The 24274-nt window shown below is 43.8% G+C and overlaps 1 protein-coding gene across 3 annotated transcripts in view; it reads left to right on the forward strand.

The window, feature by feature from the left end:
• The first annotated feature begins 1154 nt into the window (after window positions 1–1154).
• LOC137372936 (sterol O-acyltransferase 1-like) overlaps window positions 1155–24274 on the forward strand; it is a 107767-nt gene continuing 84647 nt past the window's right edge. For 2 of the 3 annotated variants that reach the window (XR_010975530.1, XM_068037447.1), the window contains exons 1-2: window positions 1167–1271; window positions 1891–2022. Coding sequence is in view for 2 of the 3 variants with exons in the window: in XM_068037447.1 (XP_067893548.1) it covers window positions 1902–2022 (121 nt within the window). In the remaining variant the exon portion in view is untranslated. Of the gene's footprint in view, window positions 1272–1890; window positions 2023–24274 lie in introns of all 3 variants that reach the window. The other variant, XM_068037448.1, reaches the window with a different exon arrangement.

Below are 24274 nucleotides of genomic sequence, written 5' to 3' on the forward strand. Positions count from 1 at the left end.
CTTTCTTGGATTTACCAGGTCAAGGCCCCTAGTTTTCTGTCAGATATAGGAACTCTACCCGGCACAGGAATTCCAGCCTCCTGATGGACCAGAAAGATTAGATATGTACAAGGGATTCCCCCTCTTGACAGTTGTTGGACCTTAAATGCCAACACTTTGGGACCATGTTGCTTACTGTGCTGTCAAGTACTGGTTCTCTGCTCATTCATTCATTCAAAAGCAAAATTCTGTGAATGCAGGAAATCTAAAATAAAAGCAGCAAATGCCGGAAATACTCAGCAGGTCAGGCAGCATCTGTGGAGAAACAGAATTGATGTTTAAGGTCGATGACAGATGCTGCCTGCTCTGTTAAGCATTTCCAGCATTTTCTGTTTTTATTCCATTCATTAATTCCTTTGGTGAGGTGCTGTAAGGTTGCCTAAACCCTTTTAAGAGTCATCAAAGGGAAGAATAGTAATTGTAAAAAAACGAGTTCTGATTGATTATATAAATAATAAAAACAAAAAAAATATATGCTGGAAATACTCAGCAGGTCAGGCAGCATCTGTGGAGAGAGAAACAAAGTTAACGTTTCAGGTTGATGATCTTTTATCAGAACTCCATAAGAAATGCTGGAAACACTCAGCAGGTCAGATAGCACCCGTGGAGAATGAAACAGAGTTCACATTTCAGGTCTGTGACCTATCATCAGAAAATTCATGCAACAAAGAGAAGGAAACTATTTTTTAATGTATTATTCAGATAAACAGCTAACTCATGTCATTTTTCCCCTGCTTTTTTTTTTTGCTGTTTTATCTCTTCCTTATTCCTGTTCTGTTGTGATTCAGCTCGACATACAGTGAATGAGTCAATCAATCGGTGCTGAAATCTTTCCGCTGCCTTCTTCACACAGTTGCAGCTGACTGCGGAGACGAGGTTACCAGCAGATAGACTGGCTACTCGTGTGCGCGCGCCTGCAGGCCGCTCTCGTCACATGAGAGGCCCGGGACCGCGCGCGCATGAGGCAGGAGCACGTGCATTAGCACGCGCACTAGACAGGAGTACGCGCATTGACTCACCTCCCCTCCCCCCCCCCCCCCACCACCACCCCGGGTGCATTAGCACGCGCACTAGACAGGAGTACGCGCATTGACTCACCTCCCCTCCCCCCCCCCCACCCCGGGTGCATTAGCACGCGCACGCTGCCGGTCACGTTCTCTTTCCCAAGGCTGAGAATTGCAGCAACAACATTTATAACAAGTATCAGAGCAGGTGAGCAGAGGAAGGGAAAGGTGAGGAAAGCAGCTCTTTGACTCATTTCCTCTGTACTTTCCGCAGTTTACCCGCCTGCCATTTATATGTGGGGGATGTCCGCCAGCCGATGCTTTTCTAACATTGTAGCCGCGACATTGTATCGGATAGAGCAAGGAGCGGGGCTGCTGCTACTGTTGTTGCTCTCGCCGGACCTGGGCAGCTTCCGTCATCTAAACTCTCTTGCGTTCCCCACCCCACCTCTGTCTCCCCTTCCTCCCCCGCCGGCTCCAGATATCCCTCGTATCCTGCGATTCTCCGACCCAGCGGCAAAGAGCTTCTGCCTGGCCAGAGCCAGTGGGCTTGCTTTTGCTCAGCTGTTAATCAGTAGAAACTCTCCACTAACTTCTCTTTCCACGTCATATTTGAATCTGTTTCTAAAATTGTCTGAACTTTGCGGTTTCATATTTTTGGATGAAACATAACATTCTAATATTTAACCAGGCTTAATTATTTTAAGTATCCACGGCACACCAGTTTTGCGTTTTTTACATGCCGAGTGCGAACTGTTAGTTCGGTTAAAGCTTTAAGCTCGATTGCCTGATTTTCTGTGTCTTTGCTCTGTCGGTGATTTTTCTGGTTCTCTTTCTTCTCCCCTAGGCAGGAAGCTAATGGCGAGTGGTACAGGAATGGCGCTTAGGGGCCGGCGTATCACCGCGAAATCCTTGGATGAAGACAGTGCGAGAAGCTCTGAGGAACCCAGGGATGGGTACGTCCGATCTGTCAGTAATGGTGAGTTAGTCCCTTTTCCTCCCTCGCCTCCGGTACACGTTGTTGCATAATGGAGGCGGTTAGCTTCAAATTCATTGTCATCACATTGCGATTATAGCAAACCCTATAAACTTAAAGAAAAATGCGAAGTGGTGCCAAAGGGAAAGGTGTTTTCGTTTGGTTCAGAAGATTTGGTGAGGTAGGCACCAGATTCTGGTGCAGTTGACAACCATCCGTAGAAATATTTCACACGATTTTGGCGAGAGTGAAGATCAGTTGTTTATCAAACCACCTGGGTCGGGACCAGTGTTCAATGGAAGTTACTCGGGCAACATCGTTTTAGCCACGCACTAATTTTAGTAGGAAACACCTTGTATGTATATGCAAAATACAGCTATAAGTACTTCATGTGTATATTTCCATCATCAACCAAGGAAGCTTAGCACTCCATGATCAAGAAGCACCGCTTTGAGTTTTAGGATATGAACAGTGGTTAGCACCGCAGCTTCACAGCTCCAGCGACCCGGGTTCGATTCTGGGTACTGCCTGTGCAGAGTTTGCAAGTTCTCCCTGTGTCTGCGTGGGTTTTCGCCGTGTGCTCCGGTTTCCTCCCACAGCCAAAAAAACTTGCAGGTTGATAGGTAAATTGGCCATTATAAATTGCCCCTAGTATAGGTAGGTGGTAGGGGAACATAGGAAAGGTGGGGATGTGGTAGGAATGTAGGATTAGTATAAATGGGTGGTTGATGGTTGGCACAGACTCGGTGGGCCGAAGGGCCTGTTTCAGTGCTGTATCTCTAAATAAATAAATACACAAAATGGTTAAAGTATGCATGCTTAACATTGTGACTGAGTATCGATCATGCGCTCAACAACTCTGTACTTATGGTTAATTGCATTTATTTAATAAATATCTGAATTCTCATTAGTTACAGTGGCTAACATTGGATAACATTGGTATTGCCCTTCTCGAGGGCAATTAGGGATGGGCAACAAATACTGGTCTTGCCAGCGACACCCACAATCTATGAAACAAATAAAAAAAAAATTAAGCAAAGTTTTAAATACAAATTCTAGTTAGTGATATCAGGGTCCAGACTTCAGTTAGAAACTTAAGTATTCTTCCACATCTAGTGGAAAGGGACTCTGTCGAGACCCAGTCATTTTTGTTTTCTTATATTCTGGAATAGGCTAGTAAGTTTATAAAAACTTGGGTACTGGTGTGGTCTGTGGCAGGGGTTCTCAATCTTTTTGCTTCCGAGGCTGCCCTCCTGTGTTGTTTAAAACTTCCATGGACCCCTCATAGAGTCATAGTTATACAGCACAGAAACAGGCACTTTGGTCCATCGTGTCTGCGCCGGCCACCCAGCTATTCTAATCCCATTTTCCTGCACTTGCCCCATAGCCTTGTATGCTATGGTGTTTCAAGTGCTCATCAAAATGCTTTCTAAAATGTTGTGAGGGTTCCTGCCTCTACCACCTCTTCAGGCAGTTCCTTAACGTGGATAAATGTGAAGTTATCCACTTTGGTTGTAAAAACAAAAGTAGATTAATATCTGAATGGTGATAGATTGGGAAAGGGGGAGGTGTAACGAGATCTGGGTGTCCTTGTACACCAGTCGCTGAAAGCAAGCATTCAGGTGCAGCAGGCAGTTAGGAAGGCGACTGGTATGTTGGCCTTCATTGCAAGAGGGTTTGAGTATAGGAGCAAGGATGTCTTACTGCAATTATATAGGGTCTTGGTGAGACCACATCCGGAGTAATGTGTGCAGTTTTGGTCTCCTTGTCTGAGGAAGGATGTTCTTGCCATGGAGGGAGCGCAAAGAAAATTTACTAGACTGATTCCTGGAATGGCAGGATTGACGTATGAGGAGAGATTGGGTCGACTAGGCCTATATTCATGAGAGTTTAGAAGAATGAGAGCGGATCTTGTAGAAACCTATAAAATTCTAACAGGATTAAACAGGCTAGATGCAGGGAGGATATCCCGATGGCTGGGGAGTCCAGAACCAGGGGTCACAGTCTCAGAATATGGGATATGCCATTTAGAACCGAGATGAGAAATTTCTTCACTCAGGGTGGTAAACATGTGGAATTCTCTACTGCAGAAGGCAGTGGAGGCCAAGTCGTTAAATATATTCAAGAAGGAGGTAGGTATATTAATGCCAGAGGGATCAAGGGATATGGGGAGAAAGCCGTAACAGTGTACTGAATTAGATGATCAGCCATGATCTTTTTTTGAATGGCGGAGCGGGCCTTAGGGGCTGTGTGGCCTACTCCTGATTCTATTTTCGATGTTTCTATACTGTGGGTCTGGAGTAGCATATAGACCCAGACTAGATAAAGACAGCAGATTTCCTTCCCTAAAGAACATTAGTGAACTAAATGGGCTTTTACAACAATCCGGTAGTTTCATGGTCACTATTATATAAGAACATAAGAACTAGGAGCAGGAGTAGGCAATTCAGCCCCTGGAACCTGCTCCACCATTCAATACGATCATGGCTGATCTCATCTTGGCCTCAACTCCACTTTACTGAGACTAGTTTTTTATTCCAGATTTATTTAATTGAATTTTAATTGCTTAGCTGCCATAGAGGGATTTGAACTCATGTCTCCAGATCATTCGTCCAGGCCTCTGGATTATTAGTCCAGTAACATAACCACTGCTGGTGTTCCTAGCAGATTTTTTATGTATTATAATTAGTTATTATTTTGAACAAAGAGCTGCCTCAGACATGATGGAGTTATTGGTGGTCTTTTGCACTGATTCTGTGAAAGGGGATACATCACTTTTGTGCAATCTGAGTGCATCCTTTGAACAGTTCATTTGGAAGGCAGACTGCCTCAGTACTTCATGTAACATACCATGAATTTGTTTACAAAGGGCAGATATACAATTTTGGTACAAATGCATAGAAATCCCACACAGCTCACCAAATATCTCAAATATGAAGAGAGTGACCCAGAATATTGGTGTTAATTATTGATAATTTTGGAACATTGCTCATGCCAGGCACCCGAATCTCCAACATTAGAGCTAAATAACTGACTTTATTTGCAGACAATGCACAAGTTAAGCAAAGATTTGGTTAATTCTGGCATGTTGAGATCAAGATGTAGACATTGGAGAGGAGTGTTTAATCTGCAGCACAATCATTTAGCCATATTTATCAGCTGTATGGTTTCAAATTTTACTTGTAAATTTGAGAAGTAAAAGGTTTTGTTAGTGTTTGGCAGGATTTTTAATGGTTTATTTACTGGAAATATGGCAAGAAAGCAGCTAATATTTAATAAATGCACTCGTCTTTCTAATCAGAGCTGCACCAGTGTTGAAAAAAACCCTGACATTTTGTGTATTAGTAATCTGCACCTTTTAAAATGGTTGATAACTATCATATGACTATGGAATCTTCATACCCCAATTGGATAAATATTAAAATCTCGCGCCTTGCAGTAGTCTCAGAATAAATTGGGATTCTGCTGCATGCATCTGAAAACCTGTTGAAATCCCAAACCAGTCGAACCGAACATTTCAATAATTAGTGTTAGTTTGAGAACCAAACAGGGCGATACAAAAATAGGATTGACAATTTGAAGGGGTGGTTTGTAGCTTTAAAGCTGAAACTTGTTTCATATTTTAACATGTTGCTTGTTTAACCAGGGATCCATCTTCATAATATCAGGAAATGTGATGCTATTCTTTCAGATGAAACAGAGAGATCAAACAGATCACACTGTGATGTTTGTCGAGCTGTCACTACAAAATCAATACCCTGGCATTACAAATCCTATTTAAAGCCAGGCAGGTTGCCACTGCATTACACAGGCTGATTGGCAAATCATTTAATGGGCATTTGGCTAGTGTATAGCATTAAAATGAAGTGTCACAAAAACACACGTGGAAATCATCGTTACAAGTGTCAAAGTAAGATGCTTGCTGATTCTCTCTGCATTGCTCTGCCACATTCATCAATTAATCATTTTATTTAATAAGATGGTTACAAGAGTGACATTGGTTGTTCCCCAACGTCAGTCTCTCTCAGCATCATAGAATGCTGAAAGGCAAAGGAACAGCTGGACCAGCAATATTGTGTCTGTCTTCCACCTGGGCGGTAGGCTGCTTCTGCGCAGTTGGACTGCTTTGTCTCTTCTACATACACACACGCTAAAATCTATCTGAGACATTTGTCATTCCTTGACGGGGTTTTCAATCTTTTAAGCCCCACACCTGTTCACAGAAAGATGATCAGTTCTAAGGAACCTCATCATTGACAGTAATACCCCTGGTGATAATTCAATGCAGTAAGAAGTCAATGCAAAATCATTTTAGAAACTATCTGGAAGTTTTGGTGCACCCCTTGCAACCTTCATTTGGTGGATTGCTGGTTGAGAGCCCTGGTCTATGTTTTAAATTCTGGAATTGATGTTTTGCGGAACCTTGTTGCTCTCCTAGGACTGGCCATTTTGCGCAATGTGGTTTCTGTTGAATAACATCTCCAGTGAGATTTCTGTTCTTGCTTGTGGCTTGCACGGTAATTTGATCCTCCACTGAGCCACTGCTGGAACATTTCACCCCCTCGCCCAAACCATCAGGACAGGAGTGATTTCATTTTTTTTCTGAACTATTTACAAAATTTGTTTTCTTCAGTAAATCATTTCTTTCTTGCCTGTTACAGGCAGCTTCACATGATCTACCATTTTATTCTGCAGTGTTGAATCTATTTTCATACGTACTGTAAAACTGGAAATTGACATGTGCAGCACGTCAATCAGCAGCTGTGAATGAAAGTTGGGGTTAATGTTTCAGATGAGACTCCATCAGATTATTCTCATTATTTAATAATTGCACCAGCAATTTCACTAAATTGTGCGAAAAGTAATTTTATTTCAAAGCTTTTGTGTAAGCAAAACTTGGCAGCAGTTAAAGAGCTTGAAATCCTGCTGTCGGATGTCATTCATGCTTTCAGCAAAGCAGTGAATTTATATTGTACGAGCCAATGAATCCTTTTCTGTTATTCTCTATGACCTGTATATGTGTTTCTCTCAATGTGAGTGTTTAGTGTGTGGAGGGGGATTTTAGTAAAAGCTCTGTGGCTATGACTAGGAAATTTTAATCACTGCTATCAGATGTAGAGTTTACTATAGTATAACATCGATTATTAGGTTTACATTTGTTTAGCTCTTGCTTTAACCTGCCATTCCAGCCCATAAGTCTGTACTCCTTTTGCAGGGGATTAATGTACTCCATTGAGGTCCCTCGTACCTGATTTCAGGTTTAATGAAAGGCCTTAGCTAACTTGTTCACAGTGGATAATTTCAGTATCTATGTTTTTGCCCTCTGGAACTCTCTTCCAAAACCACTTCTGTTTGTTTCTCTTTCCCATACATTCATTCCTGTCCATTACTTTGTTATCTCAAGATTCAGCTGTACCGGTGTTATCCTTGTGAGCCTCCCATCTTTCCCCATCCACAAAATTCAGCTTATCCTAAACTCTGCAACCATGTCCTCATCCATGCCAAGTCCCATTCATCCATCATCCTCAGTTCATTGACCTGCATTGGCCCTGGTTCCCCAACACCTCCAATCCAACATTTTCCCTCTAATGTTCAAATCCATTCATGGCCTCACCCCTCCCTATCTCTGTACCCACTTTCAACTGTACTGCACTCCAAGAACTCTGCATTTCTCCAAATCTGGTCGCTTGTGCATCCCTCATTCCCTTCACCAAACCATTGACGGAATTACCTTCAGCTGTGTCAGCCCTATATTCTGGAATTCCCTCCCTAAACTGCAAGCCCTTTTCAATCCCCTTAAGATCTATCTCTTAGACCAAGTTTTGAGTCATCCTTTTGAATATCTTCCCCTTTAACTTGGCACCAATTCATGTCTGATTTCACTTTGTGAACCACATTGGGACATTTTCCTATGTGAAAGGCACTATAAACTTGTTGCTGCTTATTCAGAGTCCCCTAAATATTCTTGAATTGTGTTCAGTCACTTCTTCATCACTTCCCTTCCCCATTCCTTCCAACCTTTGGTGTTAACCTTTCCCCTTTTAATAGTGTTCTGAGATATTCAGTGACTTGATCAATGTAATGTGATTCTTGATGTTTATATTTTGACTTGTGTCAAGTTTCAAAGGTACATTTCAGCTGAGAGCCAGGTTGACTTTTTGATCTCTTCGCTCGCATATCAATCCAGTCTGGCATTAGGCTCTGATTTCACCTGCGTGATGAGTGCTCTTGACTGCCAATCAACCTCTCGGGTACCAAAAATGAACGATTACAAGTGTGGAATCTGTCATTCAGGTCTTGAATTTCTTGGAGATGTTAAAAATATCAAAAGCTTTAAAATTTCAATTCCTTTTGTCTCTCTCAATCCAGTCTTTCCTTCCTGCTCTTTATTTCTCTTTATGTACCTGGTTTGACATTGGATTCACCCTCCATCTCCATTCTTACTGTGCTTATTTTCCAATCCTTAAACCTCATTGGGGAGATAACCTATTGGTTGCTCTGTTCTCTCAGGTCCTAGATGCCTTGTTTCCCTCAATGTGCAATTACCAGCTCGTACTTTCAGCAACGTCATGGGTAAACTTTTTTTTTGAGCTGAAGGTGCAGGACAAGTGTGACTGATGCCAGATGCTGTTAGATGCCCTAGTATAGAAAAGTCTGGCTTTTGTTCCTTTTCCAGCACTTTTCTGGCCTATTCAAACAGACCAAAGTAGATATTTAAATTCTTTATATTTTAATTAATTTTATCAATATTGTCATTAGATAACAAGCCAACCTTACGAGTGGTCAGTCACTTCTCCTTGTCTTTACAGAATAAAAATGTGCATAATTTAAAAATCTATTTAGAGACTTTTAAAATGGTTTTGGACTTTTACCACTGAACAAGGTATTTCGTTGTGCAGTGGCTTCCTTTTTGAAATGAGCAGTCTTTCAACTCATAGTGCATCTGTAAACATTCTATGTTTATATCCCTTATGTATTTTTCTCCCAAGTTGATACCATTCAAGAATTTAGAATTTTAGAATTTAGAACATTACAGCGCAGTACAGGCCCTTCGGCCCTCGATGTTGCGCCGACCTGTGAAACCATCTGACCTACACTATTCCATTTTCATCCATGTGTCTATCCAATGTCCACTTAAATGCCCTTAAAGTTGGCGAATCTACTACTGCTGCAGGCAGGGCGTTCCACGCCCTTACTACTCTCTGAGTAAAGAAACTACCTCTCACATCTGTCCGATATTTATCACCCCTCAACTTGAAGCTATGTCCCCTCGTGTTTGCCATCACCATCCGAGGAAAAAGACGCTCACTATCCACCCTATCTAACCCTTTGATTATCTTATATGTCTCTATTAAGTCACCTCTCCTCCTTCTCTCCAACGAAAACAACCTCAAGTCCCTCAGCCTTTCCTCGTAAGACCTTCCCTCCATACCAGGCAACATCCTAGTAAATCTCCTCTGCACCCTTTCCATAGCTTCCACATCCTTCCTATAATGCGGTGACCAGAACTGCATGCAATACTCCAGGTGCGGTCTCACCAGAGTTTTGTACAGCTGCAGCATGACCTCGTGGCTCCGAAACTCGACCCCCCTACTAATAAAAGCTAACACACCATATGCCTTCTTAACAGCCCTATTAACCTGGTTAGCAACCTTCAGGGATTTATGCACCTGGACACCAAGATCTCTCTGTTCATCTACAGTACCAAGAATCCTCCCATTAGCCCAGTACTCTGCATTCCTGTTACTCCTTCCAAAGTGAATCACCTCACACTTTTCCGCATTAAACTCCATTTGCCATCTCTCAGCCCAGCTCTGCAGCCTATCTATGTCTCTCTGTACCCGACAACATCCTTCGGCACTATCCACAACTCCACCGACCTTAGTGTCATCTGCAAATTTACTAACCCACCCTTCTACACCCTCTTCCAGGTCATTTATAAAAATGACAAACAGCAGTGGCCCCAAAACAGATCCTTGCGGTACACCACTAGTAACTAAACTCCAGGATGAACATTTGCCATCAACCACCACCCTCTGTCTTCTTTCAGCTAGCCAATTTCTGATCCAAAGCTCTAAATCACCTTCAACCCCATACTTGCGTATTTTCTGCAATAGCCTACCGTGGGGAACCTTATCAAACGCCTTACTGAAATCCATATACACCACATCCACTGCTTTACCCTCATCCACCTGTTTGGTCACCTTCTCGAAAAACTCAATAAGGTTTGTGAGGCACGACCTACCCGTCACAAAACCGTGCTGACTATCTCTAATGTACTTATTCTTTTCAAGATGATTATAAATCCTGTCTCTTATAACCTTTTCCAACATTTTACCCACAACCGAAGTAAGGCTCACAGGTCTATAATTACCAGGGCTGTCTCTATTCCCCTTCTTGAACAAGGGGACAACATTTGCAATCCTCCAGTCTTCCGGCACTATTCCTGTCGACAATGACGACATAAAGATCATGGACAAAGGCTCTGCAATCTCCTCCCAAGCTTCCCAGAGAATCCTAGAAACAGAGAATTCTGTTTTGTCTCTTGGTTGCTTTTGCAATTGGATATGATGGACTTTGCCCATATGTTTGTGCACTTGAATTCTAACTTGTAGTTTTGTTGACTTAATTGGATTTGATTTCCCAGATTACTACCTTTTCCCCACTCCAAACCAGCAGGCCTTGTGTTGGGTTCGCTGGTACCTTGCCAATGTGTTTTTTTAAAAAAATAGACTTTATTAAAATTTGTGGAAATACATTAGTTAACAGTTCAAATTTGATGTTACATAGTGCCATACAGATCAGTTTCTTTCAATATAATTTGAGGTGCCCCACTACACTTGCGTTTACAGGTTATATTTACAACATACATTTACATTCCATGTCAAACTTTCTCTGGTGCGTACAGCCTGAGGGGTTTTACAGGTTACAGCCCCTGAGTATACAATGACGAGGGCCTTACAGTGGACTTTTCCCATTAAGCCTTTGGGATGGCTGCCCTAAATTTTACTGTGTTGCTCAGCACGTAGTCTTGGACCTTGGAATGTGCCAGTCTGCAACACTAGGTCGTAGACTGCTCTTGACAATGGCAGGCAAGCAGGTTTCAGGCAGATCAAAGTGCGTGTTTCACCGAGTTGATGGTCTTTGAGCAACAGTTGATGTTTATTTCAGTGTTCATCCCTTGGAGCAGTCCATAGAGTACTGAGCCCTGTATTATGAAGCTGCTCAGGATGAACCTCAACAAAAACCATTGCATCTCTTTCTAGACTTCCTTTGCAAAGGCACATTCCAGAAGGAGGTGGGCGACAGTCTCTTCCCCACTGCAGCCGCCCCGAGGGCAGTGTGCAGCAAGGATCTGACTGGGAGGGCCTTTCTCACCACCAGTCAAGCTATGTTTTCGTGCTTGTTTGAAAGTTCTGACGACAAGACATTCTGCCAAATGAGTTTGACAGTCTGCTTGAGAACTATCCGACAGGATCCACCTTCTCCTTTTCCCGCAGGACCTTGAGGACTTTACGTGTGGATAGCTGCCTGATGGACTTGTGGTCAAATGTGTTTTTCTGTGCAAACTTTTCCACAAGGGACAGGTGGTACGGCAAGGCCCAATTGAATGGAGTGTTCCACGCAACATGGCCGGACCCATCCTTTGTAACACTAGGGACAAATAGATCCTCAGCACTTAGCAACGCTTGATATTTGTATACCAGGGTCTACGTGCAGCTTGATGCAGTCACATACAAAGGTGGTCATTGGTCTTCATGTATTATCCTAAGTGAGTGAATTATCACAGTTGAGCCTGTTGCTGTCCTCTCTTGATGTTGCTCCTGGTTAGAGTTTAGTAGTGTCAGTGCAACCCACGCAGCATCGACCGAACAAGCACAAAGTATCGAGAAATTTTGAATGTATGAATTCTGGTTCAACATTCAGTTCGCCTGATTTAGGCCCTGCCCACAAAACTGACTTCATCCTTGGGTCAAAATTGCAAGATTCTTTGGGAAGGTTCTTAATGTTTTCTTGGCACGGGCGCTAGGCATGTTTTTAAAAAAACTTTTCTCGCATCAAAAAATACTTAATTGACTTTGAAACTAATGAGTTGTCCACCAGTGAAGCTATTAAATGGTTGTACTTGGTTTATAAAGTTTTTTCAGTGATTTTTATTTTTGGTCAGGTTACTGGCAGGTGGCGGATGGAACTTTGCGTTTGTGATTATGCAGATTTTAGCAGAAACTTGGTTTTAACGCTTTGGATGCAATTTTTCTATTGTGTCCAAAGTGGAATCTCTATCCTTGGAAACATGAAATCAGGCTGATTTTCCTCCTCCCCCACCATTAACCACCTCCAACACGTTAGTCTCTCCCCCCCCCCCCCCCCCCCCCCCCCCCTTTGCCAGATTATTGGACCCAGTTGCCACCCCAGCTGAGATCAGTAAATTCAACACATAGTGGAGCTACTGGCCAAATGTTTCTGGTCTGTGCCCATTGCCAGCTGAGCTATTAATTGGACCGTGGAGAGCAAAAGCATTTTTCATAAATCTCTGTCATTTAGCATTAAACTGTTACATTTTGTCCAAAACAAGTTTGCAGTTTAGCAACATTATATCATTCTTTCAAAATTCAAGGTTTGTTCTGTTTATTGCATGTTTATTTTATTAACATTCTTGTAAATCAACGATGACTTGTCAAGTTTTATTCTTGATTCTGGAATTCAAGGAACTTGAGATAAAAGTAACAAACTTGTAAAGCTTTGTAAACATGTCCATTTAATTGCCCATTCAGCAATTCAACCTAAAGAAAAAATATTTTGCATTCGAATGTTTTCAGTGACGGTGGTAAGGAGTAATGATTGGCCCCTAATATCTCTGATCCCATCTCCATCAGCCAGGTTTCCCAGTTCAGAGTGCATCCAGTGGCCTTGGCAGGGAAGTGCCTCAAGCAAGTATTGGGCAATGACATAGCTTGATTTAACTGAAATACCAGAGAGTTTATAAGTGTCTTTTGGGAATCAGGTGATTTTCAGAAGCAGCTGGGATTTGCATCTCTTTGACATGCTCATACTTAAAATGCAATGGGGAGGAGATGGTCCGTCAAAAAATGGCCTGGCTCCGTGATTCCCACAAATTTCAAGCTTTTGTTTTCTATGGGGGTAAAAGTAATAATGGAAATCAGGCACTTTTAATACTGCGTCAGGAAGAATGTATTGGTGAGAAAAATCCCTTCCTCCAGTTAGGAAAAGGCAAAATTCTACACTTCAATTAGGATTTTCTTTTTGAAAGATTGAGTCCCAGCTTCTCTGTGAAGCTGTTGAATGAAGGCACCATCCACTGAAATGCTATACCATCCAAATCAGAACCTCCCAGGTTCACTGTCTTAATTTAGATAATTTCTGCCGGAAAAGCAGTTGGGATACTAGAAGAAATTGTGTTGCTCCTGAGCTATATAGGAGGAATAATCTATTCCTGATGAGTATCCAGTGAACTATCTAGGAAGTGCACACGTATGAATATTAGATGGGAACTGGATCAGACTTGGCAGTGATGCCCTAATTTGTTGGCAATACCCTTGGATCACACTTGAGGATTGGTCGCATGGGTAAGATAGAGGGTAGCTGATGTACTTGGATTGATATTCCATAAACGGTGAATACCTCACCTAGAAAAATATGAATTAAGGGCAGCCAGTGTGGATTTGTATATGTTTCTGATAAATTTGAGTAGTTATGAGGACATAGAAGTGTAGTGATAAAAGAAATGCAGTGGATATATGCGTTCTCCTAATGTTTGATAAAGTGCTACATTGGGGGATTTAATCATAAAATTACGGTACATGATATTAAAGGGAGTGTGGTGGCATGGGTAAGAATTTGAATGAAGAACAGCAAACAGTCATTCTTTATGGATCTTTCACACGAGAGGAATGTAAAGTGTCTCCTGGGGTCAGTGTTACCTTTGCTCTTCTCAAAACTTTTATTTCTTTCGAGTCTTTTGCAACCTCAGGACATCCCAATATGCTTTACGGTCAATGAATTACTGTTAGAATGTAGTCAGTCATTGTTCTAATGTGGAAATATGGCAGCCAATTTGCAGCCAAGATCTGATGAAGAGCAATGAGGCAATTACCAGATCATCTGTTCAATGATGTTGTTTGAGGCAGCAATTTTGGCCAAGATTAGATTTGCCATGGAATATAGCCACCTGAGTGGGTATTCTCTCAGTTTAACATCTCATCAAAAAGCTGGCACCTCTGACTGCGCAGTACTTCCTCAATACTGCCCCAAGGTCTTGGCCTACATTATATGCTCAAGTCTCTGGAATAGGACTTGGCTACCACTGAACCAAGGCTGATGACAAGTATGTGTATTAAATGTATACTTGAGGAGAGGGGTTAAAGTATCTGTTTGCTGATGGCACCAAGAGTGGTTAAGTTAGGACTAAGTGGTGTCAGGAGAGTAATGACATTGGCAGATGTGGATACAAGATGAATGTTAACATGGAGAAATACGTGACGGTGGTCCATAAGCTTGATAAGAGGATATATGCATTAGTGAAGTGAGTAGAGGAGCAAAGTTCTAGATTCAGGTACACAAGTCTTTTTTAAAAAAAAAAGGCAAGACAAGTGATAAAGCTTTCTTTTAAGGAAGTGATAGCATAGTGATAACTTTACTGGACCAGTAATCCAGAGGCCTGGATTAATGCTCCAGAGATAGGAGTTCAAATCCCACCGCGGCAGCTGGGGGAGTTTAAATGCATTTAACTAAATCTGGAATAAAATGCTAGTCTCACGAATGATCACAAAACTACCGGATTATCGTTTTAAAAAAAAACCCATCTGGTTCACAAATGACCTTCGGGGAGGAAATGTGCCATCCTTACCAGTTCTGGCCTACATGTTACTTCAGATCCACAGCAATATGATTGACTCCTAAATGCCCTCTGAAATGGTGTAGCAAGCCTCTCAGTTGTATCAAACATCAACAGAAAAAAGCAATGCGGCTGTACCTACACCACACGGATAGCAGTTCAAGAAGGCCACCACCATCTTAAGGGCAATTGGGGATGGGCATTAAATGCTGGCCTTGGCAGCGGCGCAGAATAAATAATAAAGGATATGAGATCTTGTTCATAAACGTGATTCCAGGATGGTATGTTACCTCCCTGGTGCAAGAGTCATGGATATCACTGAGCGGCTACAGGGCATTCTGGAGGGTGAAGGTGCACAGCCAGAGGTCGTGGTCCACATTGATACCAATGATCTAGGAAGAAAGAGGGATGAGGTCCTGCAGGCTGAGTTTTGGGAATTAGGAAAGAGATTAACAAGCAGGACCTCAAGGGTAGTAATCTCTGGATTACTCCTAAGGCCACGTGCTAGTGAATATAGAACTAGGAGAATACACCAGAGTAATGCGTGGCTCGGGAGATGGTGCAGGAGGGAGGGCTTCAGATTTCTGGGGCATTGGGACTGTTCTGGAGAAGGTGGGACTTGTACAAGCCAGACGGTCTACACCTGAACAGGACTGGGACAAATATCCTTGTAGGAAGGTTTGCTAGTGCTGTTGGGGATGATTTAAACTGGTTTGGCAGGGGGGTGGGAACCTGTGGGCAGTCTTGGATAGGACATTTTCAGGGCAGGGAACTGGAGGCAGAAAATTAGTGAGTGACTTTGAAAGACAGAAAAAGCAAAGGATAAAAAGTGTGCAGCACAGGATTTTGGCTGTGTTTATTTATTTCAATGCAAGGAGTATAGTAAACAAAGCTGATGAGCTGAGGGCACAGACACATGGTAACATGATATCATTGTTATAAACGGAAACTTGGCTAAAAGAGGGGCAAGAATAGCAGCTCAATATCCCTGGATAGAGAGTTTTCAGGTGGGATAGAGAGGGAGATAAAAAAAAGAGGGGGTGTAGCATTATTGGTTAAGGAATCAATAACAGCTGTGAGGAGGGATGATATGCTAAATGAGTCATCAAATGAGGCCGCATGGGTGGAGATCAGAAACAAAGGGGCAGCCATATTGTGGAAAAGGATAGGACTGGTCCTCTGGTTGAAGTCCTAAATTGGGGGAAGGCTAATTTCGATGGCATCAGACAGGAACTCTCAAAAGTTGAATGGGAGAGGCTGTTTACAGGTAAAGGGATGTCTGGCAAGTGGGAGGCTTTTAAAAGTGAGATAGGAAGAGTTCACGGCCGGCATGTTCCTGTTAGATGGAAGGGCAAGGCTGGCAAGTTGAGGGAACCTTGGTTGACGAGCATTATTGAGGATCTGGTCAGGACCAAGAAGGAGACATACGTCAGGTATAGGCAGCTGGGATCAAGCGAGTCCCTCGAGGAGTATAGGGGATGTCGGAGTACACTTAAGGAAATTAGGAGGGTGAAAAGGGGCCACGAGATTTCCCTGGCAGATAAGATAAAGGAGAATCCTAAAACATTATCTAAGTATATTAAGAGTAAAAGGGTAGCTAGGGAGAGAGTAGGTCCCCTTAAGGATCAGTGTGGTAATCTATGTGTGGAGCCACGGGAAATGGGCGAGGTCTTAAATGAATGCTTCTCGTCTGTATTTACCGTGGAGAAGGTCATGGAAGCTAGTGAGTTCAAGGGAGGGAACAGCGATATCCTGGAGCATATTAACATTACAAAGGAGGAGGTGTTGGAGGTTTTGAAGCGCATTAAGGTGGATAAGTCCCCAGTGCCTGATCAGGTGTATCCTAGGATGCTATGGGAAGCAAGGGAGGAGATTGCTGGGGCCCTGGCCGAGAATTTTGTATCATCGTTAGCCACGGGTGAGGTACCGCAAGGCTGGAGGATAGCTAATGTTGTGCCTTTATTTAAGGGCAGCAGGGATAAGCCAGGGAACTACAGGCCAGTGAGCCTTACATCAGTGGTGGGAAAGTTATTGGAAAGGATTGTGAGACAGGATTTATATGTATTTGGAAAGGCATGGTCTGATTAGGGATAGTCAGCATGGCTTTGTGCGTGGGAAATCATGTCTCTCGAATTTGATTTGAGTTTTTTGAGGAGGTGACGAAGAGGATTGACGAGGGAAGGGCGATGGATGTTGTCCACATGGACTTTAACAAGGCCTTTGACAAGGTTCCGCATGGTAGGCTGGTCCAGGAGGTTCGAACACATGGGATCCAGGGTGAGCTAGCCAATTGGATACAAAATTGGCTTGGTGATAGGAGGCGGAGCGTTGTTCTTCAGATTGGAGGCCGGTGACCAGTGGTGTGCCGCAGGGTTCGTTGCTGGGCCCTCTGTTGTTTGTCATATATATTAATGACTTGGATGTGAATGTAGGGGGCATGATTAGTAAGTTTGCAGATGACACCAAAATTAGTGATATAGTGGACAGTGAAGAAGGATGTCTTAAGGTTAAAACAGGGTATAGATAAAGTGGGCAAGGGAGTGGCAAATGGAATTTAACGCAGACAAGTGTGAAGTAATGCATTTTGGGAAGTTAAACCAGGGCAGGACATATACAGTGAATGGCAGGGCCCTGGGGAATGTTCTTGAGCAGAGAGACCTTGGGGTGCAAGTACATAGTTCCATGAAAGTGGCAACGCAGGTAGACAGGGTGGTGAAGAAGGCGTATGGCATGCTTGCCTTCATCAGCCGAGGCATTGAGTACAAGAGTTGGGACGTCGTGTTACAGTTGTACATAATGTTGGTTAGGCCACATTTGGAGTACTGTGTGCAGTTCTGGTCGCCGCAGTACAGGAAAGATGTGATTAAGCTGGAGAGGGTGCAGAAAAGATTTACAAGGATGTTGCCGGGTTTGGAGCTCTTGAGTTATAAAGAGAGATTGGATAGGCTGAGTCTGTTTTCCCTGAAGCGAAGGAGGCTGAGAGGGGACATGATAGAGGTATATAAAATTGAAAGGGTTAGATAGCCAGAGTCTGTTTCCTATAGTAGGGGTGACTAAAACTTGAGGGCATAGATTTAAGGTGAGAGGGAGGAGGTTTAATGGGGATCAAAGGGGTAAATTTTTCACACAAAGAATAATGGGTATCTGGATTGAGCTGCCAGAGGAGCTGGTGGAGGCAGGAACATTTTAGAGGCATCTGGACAGGTAATTGAATGAGCAAGGCATAGAGGGGTATGAAATTAATGCAGGCAGGTGGGGTTAGTATAGATGGGCATTATGGTCGGCATGGACGCGGTGGGTCGAAGGGCCTGTTTCTATGGCTCTATGTGTGCTACGGACCCCCAAATAGTCAGAGGGAGATAGAAGAACAAATATGTAGGCAAATTTCAGAGTGCAGGAACTATAGGGCTATTATAGTTGGGTGTTTCAACTACACTAATATCATATAGAAACATAGAAAATAGGAGCAGGTGTAGGACATTCGGTCCTTTGAGCTTTCTCCGCCATTTATTATGATCATGCCTGTTCCTGCTTTTGCCCCTTTCCTTTAGACCCAAGAGCTATATCCAACTCCTTGAAAACATACAATGTTTTGGCCTCAACTGCTTTCTGTGGTAGTGAAATCCACAGACTCTCCACTCTCTGGGTGAAGAAATTTCTCCTCATCTCAGTCCTGAAAGGTTTACCCCGTATCCTTAGACTATGACCCCTGGTTCTGGGCTCCCCCACCATCGGGAACATCCTTCCTGTATCTACCCTGTCAAGTCCTGTTAGAATTTTATAGGTTTCTATGAGATTCCCCCCTCACTCTTCTGAACTCCAGTGAGTATAATCCTAGTCGACTCGATCTCTCCTCATATGTCAGTCCCGCAATCCCAGTAATCAGTCTGGTAAATCTTCACTGCACTCCCTCTATAGCAAGAACATCCTTCCTCAGATAAGGAGACCAGAACTGCACACAGTATTCCAGGTGTGGCCTCACCAAGGCCCTGTATAATTGCAGCAAGACAATTCGGATACTAACAGTGTAGAGGGCACAAAATTCTTGAACTGCATTCAAGAGAACTTCTTTTAGCCAGTACGTAACAAGCCCAATGAGAGGAGGCGCAATTCTAGATTTAGTCTTCGGTAATGAAGCTGGGCTAGTAGATGAAGTAGCAGTGGGTGACCATAATACAGTAAGTTTTAACATAATCATGGAAAAGGACAAAGGCAAAACAGGAGTAAAAGTTCTAAATTGGGGGAAGGCAAAATTTACAAACCTAAGAGGTGATCTGGTGAAAGTAGACTGGATACAGCTACTTAAAGGAAAATCAATGGCACACCAGTGGGAGACATTCAAAAGTGAGATTCTGCAGGTACAGTGTAGGCATGTTCCCACAAAGATAACGGGTGGTATGGCCAAATCTAGAGCCCCTGGTTATCTAGAAGCGTACAGGGTAAGATAAAGCAGAAGAAGAAAGTGGATGACGATCACAAAAACGTAATACATTAGAAAGCCTAGAGGAGTATAGTAAGTGCAGGGATGAAGTAAAAAAGGAAATTAGAAAAGCAAAGAGAGGATATGAAAAATTATTGGCAGGTAAAATTAAGGAAAACCCAAGATATTTTATCAGTACATTAAGAGCAAGAGGATAACTAAGGAAAGAGTACGGCCTGTCAGATGTACAAGGGAACATAAGCGTGAAACTGGATGGACCACCTGGCATCGACCTAGGCACTGGAAATGATAAAGGGCAAACCCAACCCTGTTGACCCTGCAAAGTCAGTCTTAACATCTGGGGGCTTGTGCCAAAGTTTGGAGATTTGTCCCACAGACTCGTCAAGCAACAGCCTGACATCATCACACTCGGAATCATACCTTCCAGATAATGTCCCAGACACCGCCATCACAATCCCCGGGTATGTCCTGTCCCACCGGCAGGACAGACCCAGCAGAGGTGGCGATACAGTGGTATACAGTCGGGAGGGAGATGCCCTGGGAGTCCTCAACATCGACTCCAGACTCTATGAAGTCTCATGGCATCAGGTCAAAAATTGGCCTCCCTCAGTTGATGACTCTGTACTCCTCCATGTTGAACACTACTTGGAGGAAGCACTGAGGGTGGCAAGGGTGCAAAATGTACTCTGGGTGGGGGACTTCAATGTCCATCACCAAGAGTGGCTCGGTAGCATCACAACTGACCGAGCTGGCCGAATGCTAAAGGACCTAGCTGCTAGACTGGGTATGCGGCAGGTAATAAGGGAACCATCAAGAGGGAAAAAGATATTTGACCTCTTATTCGCCAGTCTGCCTGCTGCAGATGTATCTGTCCATGACTGTATTGGCAGGAGTGAACACTGAACAGTCGTTGTGGAGACGAAGTCCCGCCTTCACATTGAGGATACCTTCCATCGTTTTCTGTGGCACGAACACCTTGCTAAATGGGATAGATTTTGAACAGATCTAGCAATGCCAAATTGGGCATCCATGAGGTGTTGTGGGCCATCAGCAGTACTCCCGGTACTCAACCGCAATCTGTAATCTCATGGCCTGGCATATGCCCTACTCTACCATTACCATCAAGCTCAGAGACCAAGCCTGGTTCAATGCAGAGTGCAAGAGGGCACGCCAGGAGCAGCACCGGACTCTCCTCAAAATAAGCTGTCAACCTGGTGAAGCTCCAAGCCAGGACTACTTGCGTGGCAAACTGCGTAAGCAGCATGCGATAGACAAAGCAAAGCGATCCCATAACTAACGGATCAGATCTAAGCTCTGCAGTCCTTCCACATCCAACCATGAATGGTGGTGGACAATTAAACAACAAACTGGAGGAGGTAGTTTCACAAATATCCCCATCCTGCCGAGTTGATGATCTCTGCCTCCTCCTGAAGTCCCCAGCATCGCAGATACCAGTCTTCAGCTAACTCGATTCAGTCCGCATGATATCAACAAACTACTGAAGGCACTGGATACTGCAAAGGCTATGGGCCCTGACAATATTCTGGCAATCGTGCTGAAGACCTGTGCTCTCGAACTTGCCGCACCCCTAGCCAAGCTGTTCCAGTACAGATATAACACTGGTATTTACCTGGCAGTGTGGAAAATTGCCCAGGTATGCCCTGTACACAAAAAGCAGGATAAGTCCAACCTGGCCAATTACCGCTCCATCAGTCTGCTCTCAATCATCAGTAGAATGATGGAAGGTATCATCGACAAGGCTATCAAGCGGCACTTTCTTTGTGATAACCTGCTCAGTGTCGCTCAGTTTGGGTTCTGCCAGGGCCACTCGGCTGTTGACCTCATTACAGCCTTTTGTTCAAACATGGACAAAAGAGCTGAATTCCAGAGGTGAGGTGAGAGTGACTGCCCTTGACATCAAGACAGCATTTGACGGAGTATGGCATCAAGGAGCAAAACTAAGGTCAATGGGGATCAGGGGGAAAACTCTCCTGGTTTGAATCATACCTAGCGCAAAGGAAGATGGTTGTGGTTGTTGGAGGTCAACCATCTGAGCTCCAGGACATCACTGCAGGAGTTCCTCAGGGAGGTGTCCAAGGCCCAACCATCTTCAGCTGCTTCATCAATGACCTTCCTTCAACCATAAGGGGAATGTTCGCTGATGATTGCACAATGTTCAGCACTATTCGCGACTCCTCAGATACTGAAGCAGTCCTTGCAGAAATGCAACAAGATCTGGACAATATCTAGGCTTGGAGTGATTAGTGGCAAGTAACATTCGCGCCATGCAATGACCATCTCCAACAAGAGAGAATCTGACCATCTCCCCATGACATTAAATGGTATTACAATCGCTGAATCCCCCACGATCAACTTCCTGGGGGTTACCATTGATCAGAAACTGAACTGGAGTAGCCATATAAATACTGTGGCTACAAGAGCAGGTCAGAGGCTTGCTAACTCACCTTCTGACTCCCCAAAGCCTGTCCACCATCTACAGGGCACAAGTCAGGAGTGTGATGGAATACTCTCCACTTGCCTGGATGGGTACAGCTCCAACAACACTCAGGAAGCTCGACACCATCCAGGACACAGCAGCCCGCTTGATTGGCACCCCATCTACAAACATTCACTCCCTCCACCACTGATGCACAGTGGCAGCAATGTGTACCATCTACAAGATGCACTGCAGCAATGCACCAAGGCTCCTTAGACAGCACCTTCCAAACCCACGACCTCTATCACCTAGAAGGAGAAGGGCAGCAAATGGTTGGCAACACCACCACCTGCAAGTTCCCGTCCAAGCCACACATCATCCTGACTTGGAACTATATCGTCGTTCCTTCACTGTCGCTGGTTCAAAATCCTGGAACTCCCTTCCTAACAGCACAGTGGGTGTCCCTACCCCACATGGACTGCAGCAGTTCAAGAAGGAAGTTTACCACCACCTTCTGAAGAGCAACTAGGGATGGGCAATAAATGCTGGCCTGGCCAGTGATGCCCACGTCCCCTGAATGAATGAAAAAAAAATGCAAATGATGTGGGTTGGGTTCTTAATGAGATTTTTGTGTCTCTCTTCACCAAAGGAGAGGGATGATACAGGCGTTGTAATAAAAGAGGAGGAGTGTGAAATGTTAGATGCGATTAGCATAATGAGAGAGGAAGTACTAGAGGATCTGACATCCTTGAAAGTGGATAAATCGCCAGGGTTGGATGAGTTGAGTCCCAGGTCGTTAAAAGAAGCCAGGGAGGAAATGGTGGATGTGCTGTGGATCATCTTCAAATCCTGACTGGATGTGAGCGAGGTGCCAGAGGATTGGAGGCCTGTAAACGTTATACCATTGTTTAAAAAGGGTGCGAGGGATAGGCCAAATAATTATAGGCCGGTCAGTCTGACCTAGTTGGTGAATAAATTATTAGAATTAATTCTGAGGGACAGGATAAACTGTCACTTAGAAAGTCACGGATTAATCAGGTACAAAGTCAACATGGATTTGTCAAGGGAAGGTCATGTCTTACTTTCTCAAAACTCAATTAAGTTAGTAACAAGGAAAATTGAGGGTAGTGCAGTGGATGTGGTCCACATGGTTTTTAATAGGGCATTTGACAGGGTCCCACGTGACAGACTGGTCAGAAAAATGAAAGCTTATGTGTTACAGGGGAATGTAGCAGGATGGATCCAAAATTGGCTCTGACAGGAAACAAAGGGTCATAGTCGACAGATGTTTTTGCGAATGGAAAGCAGTTTCCAGTGGCATTCCATAGGGCTCAGTGTTGGGCCCCTTGTTGTTTGTGGTATATATTAATGATTTGGACCTAAATGTGGGAGGCATGATTGGGAAATGTACTGATGACTCAAAAATTGGCCCTGTAGTTGATAGTGAAAAGGATAGCTGTAGACTCCAGAATGCTATCAATTATTTGGTTGAGTGGGCAGAAAAGTGGTAAATGGAATTCAATCCAGATAAGTGAGGTAATGCATTTGGGGAGGGCAAACAAAGCGAGGGAATACACAATAAATGGGAGGTTATTGAGAGGGGTAGAAGAAATGGGAGACCTTGGAGTGCATGTCCACAGATCCCTGAGGGTGGCAAGACCGGTAGATGGAGTGATGAAGAGGGCATATGGAATGTTTTCCTTTATTGGCCGAGGTATAGAATACAAAAGCAGGGATGTAATGCTGGAACTGTATAAAACACTGGTTAGGCTGCAGCTGGAGTATTGCGTGCAGTTCTGGTCACCACATTACAGGAAGGACATAATTGCTCTGGAGAAAGTACAGAGGAGATTTACAAGCATGTTGCTAGGGCTGCAAAATAGCAGCCAAGAGAAAAGATTGGATCGGCTAGGGTTTTTTCCTTGGAGGCTGAGGGGTGACTTAATTGAGGTTTACAACATTGAGGGGCCTAGATAGAGTTGACAGGAAGGACCTGTTTCCCCTGGTGGAGAGGTCAGTTACCAGGGGGTACAGATTTAAGGTGATTGGTAGAAGGATTAGAGGTGACATGAGGAAAATCTTTTTCACCCAGAGGGTCGTGCCTGTCTGGAATTCACTGCCAGGAATGGTGATGGAGGCAGAAACCCTCAACTCATTTACAAGATACCTCGACATGCACCTGAAGTGCTGTAACCTGCAAAGCTACCGACCAGCTGCTGGACGGTCGGATTAGATTGGGCGGCTAGATTTTTCATCCGGCGCAAACAAGATGGGCTGAATGGCCTCCTTCCGTGCTGTCACTTTTCTATGGTTCTATGGGGAGTTAGAGTATGAAACAGTGAGAAAATTCTGTTTAGACGCGAGTTTGAATTGGATACCTTACCATGGAAAAGATGTTGAGGCCATGGTGATGCATAGAGATGCACTGAGATGATATTGGGATGAGGCATGAAGAAACTGGGTCTATTTTTTAATTGGGACAAAGCAGGTTAGCAGGTACGTGTACTTAAATGTATGAGAG

The sequence above is a fragment of the Heterodontus francisci genome, chromosome 8 (genome assembly GCF_036365525.1).
Source record: "Heterodontus francisci isolate sHetFra1 chromosome 8, sHetFra1.hap1, whole genome shotgun sequence".
Taxonomy (NCBI): Eukaryota; Metazoa; Chordata; class Chondrichthyes; order Heterodontiformes; family Heterodontidae; genus Heterodontus; species Heterodontus francisci.